A 20,223-nucleotide genomic window follows, 5' to 3' on the forward strand; every position below is an offset into this window, starting at 1 on the left:
CTGTCCATTTCAAACCAGTTCAAACTGCACGTCCAGTTCAAACTGCACGTCTACTCGTTAGCCCATATTAACTTGCCATAATTTTTATTTCCGGTTGCTTCCGGTTTGGGTCGGGTCTCGGTTGCTTGTCCACCCTAGATGCAATATTATAGAAGATTGATTTTTATATTTTGTGTCGTTATAAAATTGATCATTCTAGTAAAAATTAAAGCATAATACCTAAAAAAGAGAGAGCATGAGATTACCGTGTGGAATGAAAATATACGAGGAAAAAAGGCAAAGAAGATCTAGAACCTCTCCTCAACGATAAGAGAAATCCAAAATCCCCAAACCACACCCAACCATTCTTCCATTGGTCTTCACGTCCATTCATTTCCACCTCACATCACTACAATAACCTCAAAAAACTTCCTTCATCCACTTCACTCTCTCACTCTCCCTCTCTCTCTCTCTACAATGGCTTCAGCTACAGCACCCACAACTCTCTCCCTCCTCCCCACCGCAAAATCCTCCACCTCATCAGCAACCCCATCTTCCTCCCGTGTCCACCTCTCCTCCTCATTCCTTGGCGCCCGTCCGCTCCGCCGACTAGGTTTCTCGGCTGCCGATCCCTTGCTGGCATTGCAGGTGGCGTCCAAGGTGAGGACAGTGAGCGGGAAAGGAGTGAGAGGTGTAGTGTCCATGGCGAAGAAGAGTGTGGGGGATTTGAGTGCGGCGGATTTGGAAGGAAAGAAGGTTTTCGTCAGGGCTGACTTGAATGTTCCTCTTGATGATAATCAGAATATTACTGATGATACTAGGATCCGTGCTGCTGTACCAACTATCAAATATCTTATTAAGAATGGCGCTAAAGTCATCCTTTCCAGTCACTTGGTATCTCTCATTTTCTGTATTCAATCACTTTCATTTTCCTTAATTATTAATACTATCTAGGTGTTAGTGTTAACTTGTCAATGCTTAGTACTTCACAATGTAAAAATTTGTATGATCCATGTAGGAGTAACTTGGATTTGATTAGTGAGTAGTTAGCTATGAAGCACGTATACCAGAAACACCAAACTGGCGCTGACACATTTTTTTTCAGAGGTAGTTAGTAAAGACGTTGGTTTTAAAGGTGTTGAATTTGAGTAACTTGTGTCCGAATAAAGATACTTTATTTTTTCTTTCCTATTTGTTAATGGAAATCAATGTTGCTGGGAAGTAAAAAAGAAGATATTTTGAGGCAGTTTGATAAAGTTTGTGTTGAATTTGGGTTAAGGAATAGGCAATGGGTTTTGTAGATATCAACATATCTCTATCGAATTGAGAGATAGGTGTTGAATATGATTACGGAGATGATGAGGTATGGAGAAACGGTAGTGCAAAAATAAGATAGTGATAGAACCTGGAATTCTTACTAATGAAGTATTTGGGTTTTAATTTGGATGGGAAGTTAGTAAGGGATGCAGTTTAGATTGTAAAGTTTGAAGCTATCGTGGGTTTGATGATTGAAAAGCTTTAGTAGATTTTAATAGCTTTATAGTTAGGTAATGCATGTAAGTTCGTTTTATTGAAATGTAAAGGGTTGAATTTTCAATTAAGAGATTTCATGTTTCATTAGCTTAAGTGCATGCTTTGCTCTGGACGAGGCAAATCTGTATATAAAGTGTGTAGTTTCTATAGAGGCTTAGGCATGATAGATTCTCCTGTTATAAATATTAATGTAATTTTACATTGCAAAATCTGATTAGAATTGATTCATTTTGGTTTGAACTTGTAAGTTGATTCACTGTGGCTTTTGGTGAAATTTCCAGGGACGGCCAAAGGGTGTCACTCCCAAATACAGCTTGGCACCTCTTGTTCCCCGGCTATCCGAACTCATCGGAATCGAGGTATGTTTATATAGGTTAACAATTATTGAGGAATGGATTAAAGGACAGGGAAGGTTAATAATTTATGACTGTTGAACGTTTGATGGATATTACAATACTGTTGCCCTTTTCTTGCATTTGGATAATTGACAGGTTGTTAAGGCCGATGACAGTATTGGTCCAGAAGTAGAAAAGTTGGTGGCTTCCCTTCCAAACGGAGGAGTTCTTCTTCTAGAAAATGTAAGGTTTTACAAGGAGGAAGAGAAGAACGATCCTGAGCATGCAAAAAAGCTCGCCGCACTAGCAGATCTGTATGTGAATGATGCTTTTGGTACTGCTCATAGGGCACATGCATCAACAGAGGGAGTCACTAAATACTTGAAGCCATCTGTTGCTGGTTTTCTCTTGCAAAAGGTGGGTTTATCTCTCCTTTTCTACTAAATAATTATCATTAGCTTATCTAAAATGATTTGACGTTTTCAAAATTTGTAAAAATGCTGAATCTATTTTTTTAAAATTGTAAAAGAAGAAGAAGATGATGATGATGATGATGATAGAAATATTGGATCTATACTCTTATGTTTATTAGTTGAATTGAAAATGTAAAAAAGAAACATGAGAAGTAAATGAGCCTTTAATGTTCATGTTTTTAGTTCAATATATATCTGATCAATAATCAATTTTATAATAAATATATTTCTCATGCATATTTTAATGTCTTAGGAACTTGACTACCTTGTTGGGGCAGTATCAACCCCCAAAAGGCCATTTGCTGCAATTGTGGGTGGTTCCAAGGTCTCATCTAAAATTGGTGTGATTGAGTCACTTCTAGAAAAAGTTGACATACTTCTTCTCGGTGGAGGGATGATCTTCACATTTTACAAGGCACAAGGTCTCTCAGTTGGTTCATCCCTTGTAGAGGAAGATAAGTTGGATCTTGCTACAACACTACTTGCAAAAGCCAAGGCAAAGGGGGTGTCACTCTTGTTACCGAGTGATGTCGTGATTGCAGACAAATTTGCTCCTGATGCAAACAGCCAGGTTTGTTTCCTAAGCTACTTTAGATAAGCAATGAACATTATGACTATGCATTTTTTTACTTGTTCAAAAGTGTTTGCCCCAAGAACCTAAATTCTGCATTGGCCCTTTCAGATTGTGCCAGCATCTGCCATTCCCGATGGTTGGATGGGATTGGATATTGGTCCAGATTCTATTAAAACATTCAACGAAGCATTGGACACCACCAAAACCATCATATGGAATGGACCAATGGGAGTGTTCGAGTTTGACAAGTTTGCTACTGGGACAGAGGTACGCAAGAACCTCACATATAGTGTTTGAGTTTGAAAATGTTTGCAGTCATAATATCTCCACTACATAGTGATGCATGCTCTCATAAATATGCAGTAGGAGTTATGATGCATGCTCTATTTTCTTAAATTATTATCAGTGAGTGTTTATGTGTTAGTGTTGTGTCCGTGTCTGTGTCCGTGGTTCATAGAGTAGGAGTCAGTGTTCCAAATGTGACATGTACATTTTGCAAATTGTATGTTTATTCATTCACATGACAAAAGTATTATTTTGGAATTGGGACAATTCAAATATCATCTGCAGTTACTACAACATATTCAGTTTTCTACTTTCCGCAGTTGTTTACAGAATTTACATTTTGAACCCTTCTTTCAGGCTATTGCAAAGAAGTTGGCTGACCTCAGTGGAAAAGGGGTGACAACTATTATTGGAGGAGGAGATTCCGTCGCTGCTGTGGAGAAAGTAGGAGTCGCTGAAGTCATGAGCCACATATCCACTGGTGGTGGTGCAAGTTTGGAGTTATTGGAAGGCAAAGAGCTTCCAGGTGTCCTTGCTCTCGACGAAGCCACACCAGTTGCTGTGTAAGACAGTTTTCAGTTTGTAATTTTTTTCCCACCCTCGGTGTCGAGTGTTCTTGCAACCTTGTAAAAGAGCTTATGTTGTAGGATCCTTCCGAGTTTGTTAGTGTAAATCTTATCATGTCTGAGTTATTATTCTCTTCGCACATAAATTGCTTGTAACTGTAAACCTAGGCTGAGAGCCATAAATTCAAATAAATCATCCATTAGTTGTTGCCATAAAAGTTTTTAACATTTATCCTTCATCCTATGTCTCACTCTTGATATTTGATCATGAATCTAGTTTTAGATTTACTGCGGCATTGCTTGTTTTTAACTTTAAATTAAGCATTAGAGTTTGTTTAATTTAATTTGAAGTTTCGAATGGACTACTTATCTTATAGTTTCGAATGGACTACTTATCTTTATTTTTCCGTGTCAAATGAAAGCATGTGAATCAGTCTAGAACTCTCAAGTTTCTGCCACTAATTTTTGGTTGAATATTAGCCTATGATGACAATTGACAAATCACATTATGTGGAGAGATGGCATTGAATGATGGGAAAGTCAGTGGATCTCACGGAGCTTTAGAAAACCTGAGCTGCATAACTATGGTTGGCAAACTAGACTTTACAGTCCTAAATCATGTTGTATCTGGTTTTCTTTCGATGATCCTAAGCCACAAAATTGAACAGCATCCCTTCTTTTTTCCATGAGTCACTTTCATCCTAGATATGTGGTCTTTGATACGGGTGGTGCTTAGATGTTTCTACCTACATAATGTGAAAGACACTTTTTAGAGAGGTTTATGAGCAACCTAAGATCACTACACCTCATGTACTGTTCATTAATCGTGTGGAAAACCAAAAATGTCTTTTTTTCACTCTAGGGATTTAAATCCGGATGCAAGAATTATACAACAAATTTCTTACCAAAAAGACACATCCATCAAATATTTCGCTTGCATGTATTGTTTGTGTGATTTAAATAAAAGGGTGAATTTGAATTTCAAAATTCTGATAAATTTCTAGACAGTAATATACACATTGGTTGGATCTTTATTTCATAACAATAGGGTTTAATCCAGATTTTAAAATTTGGACAAATCCTTGGAACAAATATCCTTGTTGGTTATTTTATATCAATGGGTGGATATGGATTTTAAAATTCGGACAAATTCCTCAACAATATTATGAATCCTTTGCAGTAAATAGGAAGAATTTTTCATATCATTTAAAAATGACACATTATTCACATAATAAATAATATACATAAGTCATTCTTAATTAAGATCAAATTTTCATAACTCATTCATAAACTATGCATTTGTCATTCATAAAATACAACCAAACATGTCTAACGTCCATGTTCCTCCTCTACCTCCTATACTCGAATGTATTCAATGTATCTGTTAAGATTGTTTGTAGATTGACTTTTTCAAGAGTGTTCTTCCTAAAACTCTCTTCTATCTATGATCTCTCTCCTAATAGTAACAATACGGTGACACATAGACAATACATCCACAACATGATCCGTCATTGCTTGTTTCTTTTCTAATAATACCCGATGACCCGACTTATGGGATTTCCTTCTAGCTTTGGTGCCATGTAAGGATGAAACACTCTATAAAGTCATTGGGATGTAATTGTATACCGCACTCCATGGACGAGGAGCTCACATACTACGTACATCCTCTAGCACAAGATTTTACTCGAATTGACTTTATAAGACTTTATAATTTTACAGTGAATTAATAATACCATGTACCCAATCCCTTAATGTACAATTCTCTAATTCCTTAGACGGGTTGAATACAAAAATTTGACGATCTATGTGCATGAATTCCCTAGTCAGAACTTATAATTCCTTGTCCCTAGTTAAGTACTAAGTTAAACGATTACTTTATCATATCGGAAGAGTTAGAGTCTGTAATCCATACTCATCTAAATTCACTTTGTGAGTTCGTCAACACCCAAAGAACAATAAGAATAAAAATAATTAAACAAAAAATATATAATCAAATCATGCAAATAACATCAAACAATCATACAATCCAATAGAATAACGTTAAGTTCATCTCCTAAAACCTAATCAATTGAAATCTAGCTACTCGTAGTTAAACAATAAATCACCATGAGTTTAGATGAACAATCCATAAAAATCAACGAATAAGATGTTTTCAATGATGAAAACTCCAATTCTTGAGCTCCAATATTGCTTTGTCGTCCAATTCTCCTTCTAAAATTCGGAACCCTCGCAAAAGTCTCTATCTTTTCCTTTTAAAACTGCTAAAACGCGTCAAATCAGGCTTCCATCGCGACCACAATGTAAAGAATCACGATCAAGATGACTTTTCATCGTGGCCACGACAGATGCATCATGAGTGCGATAGTTCCAGGGACTAAAATGCTTATTTTTGATTCTTTTTTCTTCTAAATCTACTTTTGCTCGTTTTCTTTCTCTTCTTATATTTTTTTAATTTCTTCTTCACATCAACTCATATTTTACTCAAAAGTACCTTGATTTCATAAAAAAAAGCTTGTCAAATTTATACAATGATGACGGATGCTGATGGACGGTTCATTTCCATAACCAACCAATAAACATTAACAATTCATATGTTATAACCGATTATTAAAATCAATTGTTATAATCGGATTTCATTTTTGTAAAATGGTTATATACTAATATATATTTTAATTTTTATTTTAAGAAAAATATTTATTTTAAAAAAATCATATTTTTTTATTTTCAGAAAAAAAAACTTTTTTTTATATTTTGAAAAAAAAAATAATTTTTTTTTATTTACTGAAAAATATATATATTTTTAACTTTTTTCCAGAAAACGTTTTTTTTTTTCAAAATTAAAATATTGTTTTAAAAGAATAAATTTTTTATTTATTTTTAGAAGGAATTTTTTTTGGACTAATTTGACTAATTTTTTTGACTAATTTGGTTAAAATTATATTAATAATTAATTAGTTTTTAATAATTAAATTTAAATATGAATATAGATAATTTAGATAATCAATTAATTTGAACACTCAATAACATCCTAAACTTGAGAAATTGAGTATCAAGGTCATAAGAATCAACATCAGTGTCTTTAAAATTAGTTGTTAAAGTATGTTATAGGTTTTGAAGAAACTTGGTTTGTATTATATTATTCTTGCCTAACTGTCTGAGTTCATATTCCTCAAATTTATTATCATCCCAATAATTATTATTTGAGAATATATATATATATATATATATATATATATATATATATATATATATATATATATTCATTTTTTTTGTCTGCATGCAACTGTTGAACTTTAGCTTCTTGCTCTGCAAACACCTACTCAGTTACATGCCTTTGTTTTGTGTCAAATTGCAGATAAGATCATTCTCATCTTGCATCTTTTGCAGTAGTACATCCTGCCCAATCTCGTATTCATCAGTGGTAGTAGGTTCGTCCTTATTTGATTTAAAATGTATCTCTTCAGGTTCAAGGCAGACCATGTACTCCAAGAGCAATAAGTTCTACAAATAGGACCCGAATTTTGGAACGTCAATTTTTTTTTATTAAATCAAAAAAATATTATGATAAAAATTCGATATATAAAAAAATGAGATAGTTTTAAAGTTAAAATAATTATAATTAAATTTATATTTTATTAATATATAATTATATTTTTGATGTGTCATTTTTAATTATTATAATTACATTTTATTAAAAAATTTAGATTTATTTTTTAAATTAGAACGGACCTCCAAATGAACGGGGGCCGGGATAATTGATTCATCTAGAATATACTCACATATATATCAAAATATTCAAACTCATCAAATTTTCAACAAATTTAACTATATCGATATATGTGTTGAGAGATCTAAAACCATGCTCAAATGAGAAATTTTAGATGACCGTATTAACTAATATATTTGATGTTTAAATATTCAAATTTGTTGATTACTTTAAAAATCTCCATACATGATATAAAATTTAGATTTTTTTTTAAAATAATCAATTTTTTCAAAAAAAAATCTAAAATAATCAAGAATTCAAAAAATAAAAAACCAAAATAACCAGGTTTAGAATAGGATGCGCCAGTTGAATTGACGCACCCACAAAGCATTAAGAGGAGGCGTCAATAGCATTGACGCATGCATTGGGCTCCTCATGAGGAGACACCAATGCTATTGGCGCATGCATTGACCCTCATGAGGAGGTATCAATGCTCCTGGCGCCTAGGTGCAATGGCTGGTGTATGTGTCAATTCATCTGGCACATACACCCCTTGTAATTTTTTTTTGATTTTTTTGATTTTAATTTTGTTTATTTAATAAATAAAAAATAGAAATGGAAATAAATAAATTTATTGATGATGTAATAATTGGTTATATTGGACTGACAATAAACTAATGGTCGACCCGATTATAACGTCCCCATGTTCCACATCCATATGCATTAGTTTGTCTCCGAGATCTCCCACGATTTTCTTGAGGTGTTTGAGGTCTTTGTGTGCTTACCTGATCGAGCGATGGATGGTGGGAAGGTCCGACGAAAGTTTCAGTGGTATTTGACAAATGTGTCATCATTTATTCCCAATATCCGGAGGGGCTCTGGCCAACAGCGCTTCCGTAATGGAGTTCGGTGCCCATGTCATCGTAGTTAGGTCGTTGGGGTTGGGTGGATTGGGGACGATATAGTTGCCCAAATTGGGCCATTGAGTCATTTTGGAAACGAAGCAATGGTTCCTAGGGCGTACTATAGTTAAACAATGGTTGAGTGTTATGTTGATGGGATGTTTGGGTGGTCATTGGTGGGGGCTACGATGAAGTGACCCATATGAATCATCTGGGCTATAGACGGTTGTGGTTGCGGGGTTTGATTCTTGGTATTGTGTTTTGGTGAGTGGTATGAATGGATTGCGACGTTGGATGGTTGGTTGTTAGGTGGATGGCATGAACGGGTTGCAAGGTTGGGTGTTTGGTTGTTGTGCGTATGTGGTAGGTTGATGCTGTGTGGTTGGTTGTTGGGTTTGGGTGGATTCACATTGGTGTTGGGTGGGGAATTGTTATGGAGCGTACGATGACGAAGCAAGTTGGCGTGGATCCATCAAATACCGCGACTCAGAATCAAATTATTGAGTTGTTACCGACTTAAACCATGCAATATATTGTTGAGTCGGTCTTTCACCATGGATGACTGGTTCGTTTAAGATGTGTTGTCTTCGATTCCTCTATTGACGACACATCTCTTTTGCAAAGTCTCTCCAGTCAGAATAATCTCATTGTGCATCAACCCTTTTTTTATGCCAATTCCCCAAACACGTGGGAGATTCTGGAATCTGTTGTAGCATGACGAACTGCAGTTTAACCCGGTCACTCTGGTGCATTTCCACCGTAGTGAAATGGATAATCGGTGTCTTTATTGTCCAAACTGCAGCATCGTCATGGTTCACATCATGATCCAGACCCAGATATGGCCTCAAGATAAATTGTAAAACAATACGAAACGATTAGATGGAAAATAATTTGATAAGTATTTTTAAATTAAAATATAGTTGTGTAGGAGTATTACATCGTCATGTCTAATGTGGTCCAATAGATAACTACAATAGCGTGTTTTGGACATCTATTGTAGTTCATCCCCCTTACTGACCATCTTAGATAAAAAAAGTGAAAAATATCATTTACTGTTAATTATAATATAAAATATAATTAACTAAACGGTAAAGTGTTAGACTTACTTGGTTGCAAACGGGAACACGAATGGGTGCTCGTTTATCGGGGCAAGCGACGCCATTCTTGACCAACCCCGAGCTTGAAGCAAATACGCACATGAAAAAAAGTACAAGTATTCTTTTTTTGCAGTTTTACACATTGCACTATATAGATAGGCCAACACAACTGAACCCCAACTATATGTGTTTCCCTTATTAATGTTGCGTAATAAAGGTAAATACATTATATTTACAGAATTACCTGTACTTTCTGGAAACAAAAAATTACCAAATAAAATCATAAATAACACCGAGTTTTTATTATTTTCTCGTACTCAGTTGAATCTTCAGACAATACTATACTGGCATAATATTGTTTAAGGTATTTTAAATTTATACCTTGCCCCCTTGCTTGACCAAATGTCTCTCCCTCAGTTTCGTCGTCTAACAAAGGGGCACCTAATAATTCATTGCAGATAGAGTTGTCTTGGTTAACTCTACCATTGACAGACTTTCCATCTATACGGAGACCCAACAACATGTACACGTCCTCAAGTGTGACGGTACACTCACCAATTGGAAGGTGAAATGTGTGGGTCTCGGGTCTCCACCTCTCCAACAAAGCAAGAATGAACTTGTAGTCCACCGAGTACGAAACAATGTTGAGTAGATTTCCAAATCCACATCCTCTAATATATGGTTCTATTAAAGGATCGTGGGGTACATATTCATGTACACGACATCTAAAACGCTTCGGATCCTAATAACAAAAAAGTAAGAAATGCAATAAGAAGAAGAAATACATAATCAACAAAGACAAATGTATAAGAAGTTAGAAAAACATAGATAACAAAGGTATACGAATAAAAAACAAAATAAGTAAAAAGAGAGAGATAACATACAAATTCCGAGATATTCTCGAGTGTTCATCACCCGTAGTCAACAAAGACATGATTTGATGTTGCAGACCTTGAGTGCGGTAGAGAAATAGTGTGACAAAGAAGAATATAGATGAGTATTGAGGGAGATGATTTGATATTGTTGAAATGAAAAGCTATTTATAGATGAATGAGTTAGTAGGTTTGCAACCTAAGAAGAATGAGATTGGTTGCATGCAACGGCAAAAGTAGACAATGGAATGACAAAATGCAGACTACACATAGCCTTTGTCTTTGACCTAGGCGCATGCATGTAAATAATCCACATGCAAAGGAAGAGGCGTCCTTCCTCTTGGTGCCTGCATGTTATTCTTCACATGCATGGAAGAGGCGCCCTTCCTCTTGGCGCCTTAGTGTAGGGAGTGGGAAGGGGCGCCCTTCCTAGTGGCGCCTTAGTTCATTTGAAGTGAACGGGCATCGTTCCTCTTGGCGCCAAAGTTGCATTATGTCACCTAGGGAATGGGTGTCTGTTAGGAATATTAGAGCTCAGAGATTCCTTACTTCAGAGATTCCTGGATTCCCTGGGTGCATGTGTGTTCTTGTCACTCTTGTCACTGCATGTGGATTCTTTTCACTCCATGCGTGGTCAAGTCTGTATAGACAAACCAAGTGATCGATGCAACGCTATTTATGTTGTGCAGATGAACAACTTAGAAATGCATTCAATTCTAGTAAATAAACTTAGATTTTAATATTTAAACAAAATGTCTTCCACACAACATTACATGATCAGTGCCCATGTCGAAGGTGAAATATTTGATCATCAGTTGTTCGGTTTTTGTTTTCGAAGCACAGAGGTAACTCGGTTTACAATAAATCGACGATCAAATTTTTCACATCTGAAACAAAGAATAGAAAAGAAATTGCAGTGCATTAATGTGGGCCAAATCATCTATAAAAATCCGGTTTGGTTTGCAGAAAACCAGGTAAAGTTTTATTAGAAGAAGATTCAAGATGATGACGATGTTCAACATATGTTTGTCAGTCACGAACAATCCGGTTACAACGATATAGAGTTGTACATATTACCACATCAACAACAAGTGTCTCAGTTCATTGATCAGTCACAAGTGTTTTATGAGACTGATGACAAACAAGCTGAGGTGAATGTTCCAGATGACGAAGAAGAAGAAGCCGAGATCGTGGTTGATTCAATGGTGAACGTTAATGAGGAAGAGGAGCCAATACTAGTAAGTCATGTATACTGTCCACCCCCAACACATGACAAGGTTGAATTTGGGTTCAAATGAACCTTCATCAGATGTATGGTACAATCCTTACATGTAAATGCAAGGATCTTTGAAACAAGGAGACACATTTCGCACAAAAGAGGAATGTGTAAAAGCCACCAAGAAATTCCACATGCAACTATCAGCTGATCTCAGAGTTAATAGAACTGACGCATCGAGGTATAAAGTTTATTGTCCGAATGAACACTACCTTTTTAGGTTGTCAGCTTTGTATCAGAAGAGGATCGAGTCTTGGGAGATTAGATCAATGGGTCCAGATCACACATGCATGCTGACAAACCCAATGCAGGATCATCGTAAATTAAGCTCTCAGCTAATATACGATGAAATATTATCTGTCATTGGCGACAATCTGTCGTTAAAGGTGAGTACAATAATCTTGCATATTAGGGCAGAGTACGAGTACACTCCATCATATAGAAATGCATGGATAGATAGGACAAAGGCTGTTGAAAAAGTGTTTGACAATTGGGAGGAGTCTTACAAACAACTTCCAAAATACATGTTGGCTCTAAAACAATATGCTCCCGAGACTATTGTCAAGTTGGAAACATTGTCCGCGTATACACCAGACGGTACATGTGCTGTTGGAAATGGATTATTTCACCGTCTCTTATGGGCGTATCAACCGTGCATCATAGGTTTTTCTTTCTGTAAATCAATTATACAAATTGATGGTACATGGTTGTACGGAAAATACAAAGGAACGTTACTGATGGCAGTGGCACAAGATGGGAACAACAACATTTTTCCAATCGCCTTTGCCCTAGTTGAAGGGGAGACTGCTGAGGGATGGAGTTTTTTCCTAAGAAATCTCTGATTGCACGTTGCACCTCAGCCTAACCTATGTTTGATCCCCGACAGACACCCTTCAATCATCAGTGCATATAATAACATTGATAACGGCTGACAAAATCCTCCTTCGACGCATGTGTTATGTATTAGACATATTGCTCAGAAATTCATGCGGGAAATCAAAGATAAGACGTTGCGGAAGAAGGTTGTTAATGTAGGTTACGCATTATCAGAACCTTCTTTCAAACACTACCGCGAGGAAATAAGATTGTCAAATGAAGATGCAGTACGGTGGATCGATAGTATTCAATTGGAAAAGTGGACTAGGGCATACAACAACGGTCAACGTTGGGGCCACATGAAAACAAATCTTGTGGAATCTTTGAACTCTGTCTTCAAAGACATCCGTAACCTACCTATAACCGCTTTGGTGCAGGCAACATATTTCAGGCTAGGGGCGCTATTTGAAACCAGACGCTCAAAATGGAGTTCAGTGTTGCAATTTGGACAATTGTTCGGTGATGCTTCAATGAAATTCATTAGACATGAAGCTGCCAAAGCAAACACACACGTGGTTACGGTCTTTGACCGCATTAAAGGTTGGTATAGTGTTGCCGAGTCCACGGATCACAATGAGGGCTTGCCGATGGGACAGTACAGAGTCGAACTAGATAGAGGTTTGTGCGACTGCGGAAAGTTCCAAGCTTTTTGTACCCCCGCTCCCATGTAATTGCGGCATGCTCAAAGGTTCGAAGAGATCCATCCTACTTGCTATCTGAAGTTTACAAAGTCGTCAACCTTTCAAATGTTTATAAAATTAGTTTTTCCGTAGTGGCAAAAGAGGATTATTGGCCAGAATATCAAGGGGACATCGTCTGACACACCGAAGTTATGCGAAGGAAGAAAAAGGGTCGCCCAAACAGCACCCGAATTCGAACCGAAATGGATACGGCGAACAAAATGGTTAGACTATGTAGTTCATGTCGTCAGCCAGATCATAATCGTAATAACTGTCATAGTGTTGGAACGAGCACAACCAGATAAATTCACATGTACCTCTATTGCAATATATGAAAAACTAAATTTATTCCATATTAGACGTTTGTGACGAAAGTACCATTACATAAACAGTAACACAAATAATTATAACAAATACAATACAAGAACTATGCGATTACAACCATCAAAACAATTTTGAACATGTAATGCATCATCCTACGAGCGTCTTGGTCGGTCTTAATATCCACTCATTCGCGCACTTCTCTGTTTTGGTTGAACCTGGACACAAGTCATTGTATTCTTCTAATCCTTTCACTCTCTCCAATTTCTCCCTCTAACCAGCTGTACAACGTCTAATTAAGACGTTCAAACGTATCTGTGTTCCAAAGTCGAATTTGTACCGGAGCCGCAACGGCAGAAAATATTACATCAGCATTTCGTTTCTGAATGTATGTAAACATTGTTAAAACAGAGAAACTTGAAGGTGATGGTGGTTGAACTAGAGAAATTATGGTATTAGGAGATGATTTTGAGTGAAAAATATTGCATCAAAGACGTGGTATTTATAGGGACTGGACATCAATTATACATGACATGCAGGCGCCTGAGGGATTGGCGCCCACATGAAAAAACATGCATGTGCCAAATGAATTGGCGCCCTCACTACAAGGCACACCTAGGCGTCAGGAGCATTGACGCCTCCTCATGAGGGTCAATGCATGCGTCAATAGAATTGACGCCTCCTCTTAATTCATTATGAGTGCGCTAACTCAACTGACGCATTATCTTCTAAACCTAGTTATTTTGATATATTTTTTTATGTATTGTTGATTATTTTAGAATTGTTTTTAAAAAAATTGGTTATTTTAAGAAAGAAAATCTAAAATTCACATCCGAGATGATAATTCATTTCATCAACTTTTTCACATACATATAATATAACCTAACAAGGTAATTTAACAAAGTTCCACCATACCAACCGTATTTACATTAACTTATATATAAGATACAAAATGGACAAAATCCTGAAACCAACATCTTATTTCGTATAATATAAAAAATTACTAAATTACTAAAACTTCAAAGAAAATTAAATCACTAAATTTTAGCATATATGTTTAAATATTTTCAACCCAAAAATTTAAAATTAATCAATATAAAAAATATTATTTTGATCGATATTTGAAATATAGGTCAATTTCTTTTATCAAATTAATATTCAATGGATTAATATGATCTTAAAAATCCACTTATAATAAAAAAATTCAAATTCTATATTATTTAATAAAATAATTTTAAAAATCAACTTATCAAATAAACTATTTATTTTCTCATCTTTAAAATTGTTTTTGAATTTTTTTCGAAAAGTATATTACCAAACAATTTTATATTTACTCTCTTTTTATAAAACACTTTTTAAAACAATTTTACAAAATATATTTTGAAAAGTAAAAGAGAAAACGATTCAAATAGGTAATATCAAAACGAAAAACAGTTGCTTAAAATCATAAGTATAAATGGAATTCATTTAAGTACACACAAATATGAAAAATATATAAAAGAGAAAGAATTAAATTTACATATTTTTAAAATAATTAAATAGTAGTATCTTGTGTGCCTAAATGATTTTTATCTGAGTTTGTGTCTATAATATAACTATTTATATCTTTCAAAACTTATTTTGAAAATAAAAAACAATGAAAGAGCAAAAGAAAAAGAAGAGGTGAGGAGGATCCAAAGTCAAAATATTTATTTAAAAGAGAAATATGGAAAATCTTGCGTCAGGTGGCATGAAACATAAGACGAGCCAGAAGTAGGTCCCCAAAGTTGCGTATAATTGAAGCAGTTTTTTAATTACATTAACAATTTCAAAGTGATATGCTGAATGGAATATCCTTTGGAATTTCTCTTTTCCGTCCTTTTCTTTTACGGATTTTCCTTTGCGAACGTTGAATCTTTTTTACGCTTGTTTTCTACTCAATTCACCGAATGTTCTACAACACAAATTATTTTTTTATTAGTACTAATTTCATTTTTGCGTGATGTCAATTCAGGTAGTAAGTTAAGAAAATAATTTAATGCATTGATTTTAATAATAAAGCTAATTTAAGAAGGTGATTTAAATCTTCCTCCAATTGGAGACACAAAACACATATCTTTCTTGAATCGAAAGGTACAAACCTCTTTTTTTAGTTGATCTCTCCTGGCCAATATATTCAAGAGAACCTTCCAACTGAAAACTTTAATTCTAGTCAAAACTAGCGACTTTCAAAGAGAGCGAAATGTCTTACAATGATCCTCCTCCATGATTACTTAAATCTTAGCCTCCATGAAACATTCATAGACTTGTTTTGCTGAAAAAAGAGTGGATTCAGCATTTCCCAAAATTACAGTATCCACTGCACCTACGACAAGAATAAAAGCAGAAGAAAAAAAATCCTACAACTGTTGCGTACTAGCAGCGACAAGATGTTGTCGATGAATCCCATAATCACCCCAACTCCAAACAACATTATATCAACTTTCCGTGTCAATCAAGAAGGCTCATTTAGCTTTACTGAGAGCAAACAAATATGAAATAATTCTGTCAATGTGTAGTACCGCACCATTTAGCAGACCAGATGAGGGTATGAGATCCCTCTCCAAGATTGTAAAAATTTGAACTTGTAAAATCAAAACTCAAGTTAGTAGATAAGACTCCGATTTTTGTCACATCCTTCTGCCAAGTTGATGATTGAATTTGGCTGCTGCAACATTGATCCGTAAGTATTTGACGTTCCTAATCACCGTATCTAGTCTTGATAATCTTCTTCCAAAGGCCTCATTTTCAAATAAAATTCTCCCCTTCCATTTAGACAAAATGGCCAAATTGAATTCTTCATTGCTCTTGATACCAAAACCTTATGATTCTTTACCTTTGCACACTAGATCCCATCTAACCCAATGAATCTTTGATTTCTCATCCGTTCCACCCCAAAGAAATTTCCAGAGAATTTTATCAATTTGTTTCCACACTTTCACACGGGATTTATAGAAAGAAAATATGAAGATATGCATACTGTTCAGAACCGCATTAATGAGAGTAATAGAGTCGCCACCAAACTTTATTTATTCTCAAAGTGGGAAAAAGAAAATATCGATAAAACTCCTAAAAGAACGACTATGATATTGGTCGTCACAACCAAATCAGGGTTCGAGAGTCGGTTGCGCAAGGGAAATATATTAACACCCCTCACATCCGTTGTACTCAATGGGAACCGTTTGGTTAGTTGTATGTGTTAGTGTTAGCTTAGAATTGTTAGATTTTTAGAGTTATTAAAAGGAAAAAGAATATGACAAAAAGTTTTATTTTTTATTAGGGTGTCTGACGAGACTTTGAATCTCGCTCGTACGTATCTTTGAGTGCAATAAAGAACTCAAGACTTATGTAGTTCTGGATAGAAAATGTTTGTTTGTTGGTCGATTTTAGCAAAAGTTATTTTGTATCAATTGACTAAAAACATTATTTTACCCAAAACAGGCGAGGAAAGGGCGTTTGCATCACATTAAATGAATTTATATGTATCAACATTCATGGAAAAATGTCACTTATCTCAACTCAACGGTTGTGAATGAAGCATTGATTTGTATCATCTCGAGACAAAAATATCTTTCGTTTATGAAAATGTTTTGGAATCGCACGTCAGCGAAAAAAAGAGTTTGATTGGTTGAATGTCTTTTTGGATTGGAAGACAAATATTCATGACTTGCAAGTAATTACTACTTGGGTCTAATACTCGGGACTATGACTGGACCTTTCACACATGTAGTCTTTTTCTTCAAATTTTATTATAAAAATGTTTGAATATTTATAAGTGTTTTGAAGGAAAGACAAACGTTTATGACTTACAAGCTCTTACAACTTGGACCTAACATTTGGGATTATGATTGAACCTTTCACCCATGTAGTTTTTTTCTTCCAATTTGTTAAGAAAGAGAGGCGCATTTGAAATTTTTAGCGAAAGACAAATGTTTATGACTTGCAAGCTCTTACAACTTAGGTCTAACACTTGGGACTATGATTAGACCTTTCACCCAAGTAGTCTTTTTCTTTCAATTTTGAAATGGTCAAAGTTGTTTATTAGTCATTTTGAATTTATTTGAGAAAACATCTTGACGTTGAATCAAACATTTATTTGTGTTACGAACAAAATGGAAATGGTTTAATGGTTTTGAAATGATTTTGAATTGATTGAAAATGAGTGAGATGTTGATCATGATTATTTAGATGTGTGAGAGTATGAACATGAGATTACCCAATTAATCGACAAACATATTAAAATCGACTAAACAAATAAACAAACAAACCACTTAGTAATTAAAAGAAACAATTAAATAGAAACTAATCAACTAATCAACTAGACATTTAACCAATCAATTACTAATCTAAATAGATAAATTAAGAAAGAAAAATAAAATAAAACAAAAAAGAGTGTATAAATGATTAGGCCAGGGTGCAAATATCAAGTTAACTTGGATCCAATCCAACATTAATACTAATCCTAATAACATTAACATTACTAAACAATAAAATATAAAATAAAATAAAATAAATAAAAATGAATGCAAAATACCAAACTTTGGCGCATATGATATCGCCTCCTTTAAAAGAAAAATTCAAACACCCTTAAATTAGAACAATTTAGAAACGCCACATGGCACGACATTAAAAATGAAAAAATAAAATAAAATAACAAAGTGAAAACATAAAACATGAAGAAATACTGAAACAAACTCAAAGTTTTCCTCTCCCACTCTCTCTGTTAACATTTCAATCATTTTTAACTCTTAACCATCTCTCTCTTTCTTCTCTTTGCACTATCAAATACAAACTAAAACACTCTCAACTCAAAACATAAGTTTGATATCCGAAACATAGAAAACTCATGGCAATAATCATGAAAAAAAAGTGAGAAAAGGGGTACCGAAAAGATGAAACGGTGTCATAATCATTGGTTGTGCTTCCGTGTCGCGGTGGGGCATAATGGTGTTGTTATAGATTCTGACGTCGCCGTGAGTTGGTGGTTCAAACATGGTGCAAGTATCTTATTTTCATATCGAGTTCACATTTTTGTGTTTTCAAACTTGGACATGGTATTATGCTTGGAGGTGTATTACTCAGAGTTTGTGCATGTTCGACGTTGAGAAGATGGAGGAAATGTAAGTGTGAGCAATGAAAGATGTTTGTGTTGGTTTTGAAGAAAAGGGTGATACATTTTTCTTTGGATGGTAATAAAGTGTGTTGTGTAATGGAGAGGAACGTGTTGTTAGTGGTGGTGGTTTAGCGGAATGAAGTGTGGTTGTTTGGTAGAAATGAAGTGTTTATGGTGAAGAAAAAGGTGGTGGTGATGACGGTTAATAAATTGTATGTAGAGGTTGGGATCGATGGAAGATTTATGTGGCATGGTGGTGTAAGTGGGCAGGTTGGTTTATGTTGGTTTGGTGAGTAGCAGTGTGAGTGGTTTTTGTTAGAACAATATTTGGTTCTGCATCTATATCTTGAGTTTTGATGATAACAATATTGTATTTGTGTGAGAATATTTTTGGTACCCTAATGATTTATTATTATGTAGCTTTAACAGCCAGTTCTGATTCTGAATATATGATGTAGAACGTCATCAGTTTCTGAACTATGTGTTATAAATCCGCTTTCTGCGCCAACTAGTAGAAGTTCTGAAAGACGTTCAATATTGTTGTTGCAATGTTCTTTCTGCTTTTGTGCTGATTCACTCATCAAAAGCTTATGAGAAGACATTATGTTTCTGCTTCAATGTTCTCCTAGTTCATGCCTCTGGACGTGACTATGATCACCAACTTCTGAAGAATGACAAACTTTTGAAGTTGTATTATGTAGCTAAAGATTCTGAAGATCTCAAGCCAGACGACTGAAGTTATCAAGGTTCTGACTGAAGATTTTGAAGACTTTGAAGATTCTGAAGTTTATGAATCCAACTTTATGTTTCTTCATTTCATGCTTCATCAACTTTCATCAGAAACCAATGAAATTGAAGATAATATCAAAATGAGAACATGATCAAATAGTACATAGTACAAATCGAACATCCTTTCCATTATCTGATTTCGTGGACAAGGACACTATTATACATCACACTTGTCACTGGTTTTATGAGCAAAGGAAAATACACAATATCATTCATTTCCCATCTAACAGTGGACAACCGCTCAAATGAGCTTTCTCCATTTTGCCCTTCAACGGTTATATGCTTATGCTATATAAGCAAGACTTGGAGACTTGAAGAAAAACGCCGGTGACACAAATATTTTGACAAATTATTTTCTTTGTGAAAAACTATCATTCTTTTGTACACAATTTTTCTTTAAGTGTTTGTTATTCATTTGTGTAAAATCTGATTGTGTAGAAGCATCTTGTAACACACAAAATATTATTCAAACTATTTGTTTGATTCCTTAAGGAGGTTATCCTTAAGAAGACAACGAAGGTTGTTCTTTGTGAGTCCTTAAGGAGACTAAGGTTTAATTGGATCATTTATAAGACAAAGAAGGTTATTCTTTATGTTTATTGTAATCTGTTGATTATAGTGGATTAAATCCTTATGTATAAGGCAAAATCACCTTGGCGGATGGACTGGATTAACTTTGAGTTTCAAGCGAACCAGGATATACTTGTGTGTTTTATCTCTTTGTTATTAACTTGTTAGTGGTGTTCTTGTTTTGGAAAAAACTTTTGCTTATAAAACCCAATTCAAACCCCCTCATTTCTTGTGTTTTTCACATCTTCAGTATTTAGA

The 20,223-nt window shown here is 34.9% G+C and overlaps 1 protein-coding gene across 1 annotated transcript; it reads left to right on the plus strand.

Moving 5' to 3' along the window:
- Window positions 1–253: 253 nt before the first annotated feature.
- On the plus strand, window positions 254–3,984 carry LOC127132002 (phosphoglycerate kinase 3, cytosolic). The gene is made up of 6 exons (XM_051060886.1): window positions 254–873; window positions 1,794–1,871; window positions 2,004–2,264; window positions 2,574–2,891; window positions 3,003–3,161; window positions 3,537–3,984. The coding sequence occupies exons 1-6, from the start codon at window positions 457–459 to the stop codon at window positions 3,744–3,746; spliced, it is 1,443 nt and encodes a 480-aa protein (XP_050916843.1). The 5' UTR covers window positions 254–456; the 3' UTR covers window positions 3,747–3,984.
- Window positions 3,985–20,223: the final 16,239 nt, after the last annotated feature.

This window comes from Lathyrus oleraceus, chromosome 1 (assembly GCF_024323335.1).
Source record: "Lathyrus oleraceus cultivar Zhongwan6 chromosome 1, CAAS_Psat_ZW6_1.0, whole genome shotgun sequence".
Lineage (NCBI taxonomy): Eukaryota > Viridiplantae > Streptophyta > Magnoliopsida > Fabales > Fabaceae > Lathyrus > Lathyrus oleraceus.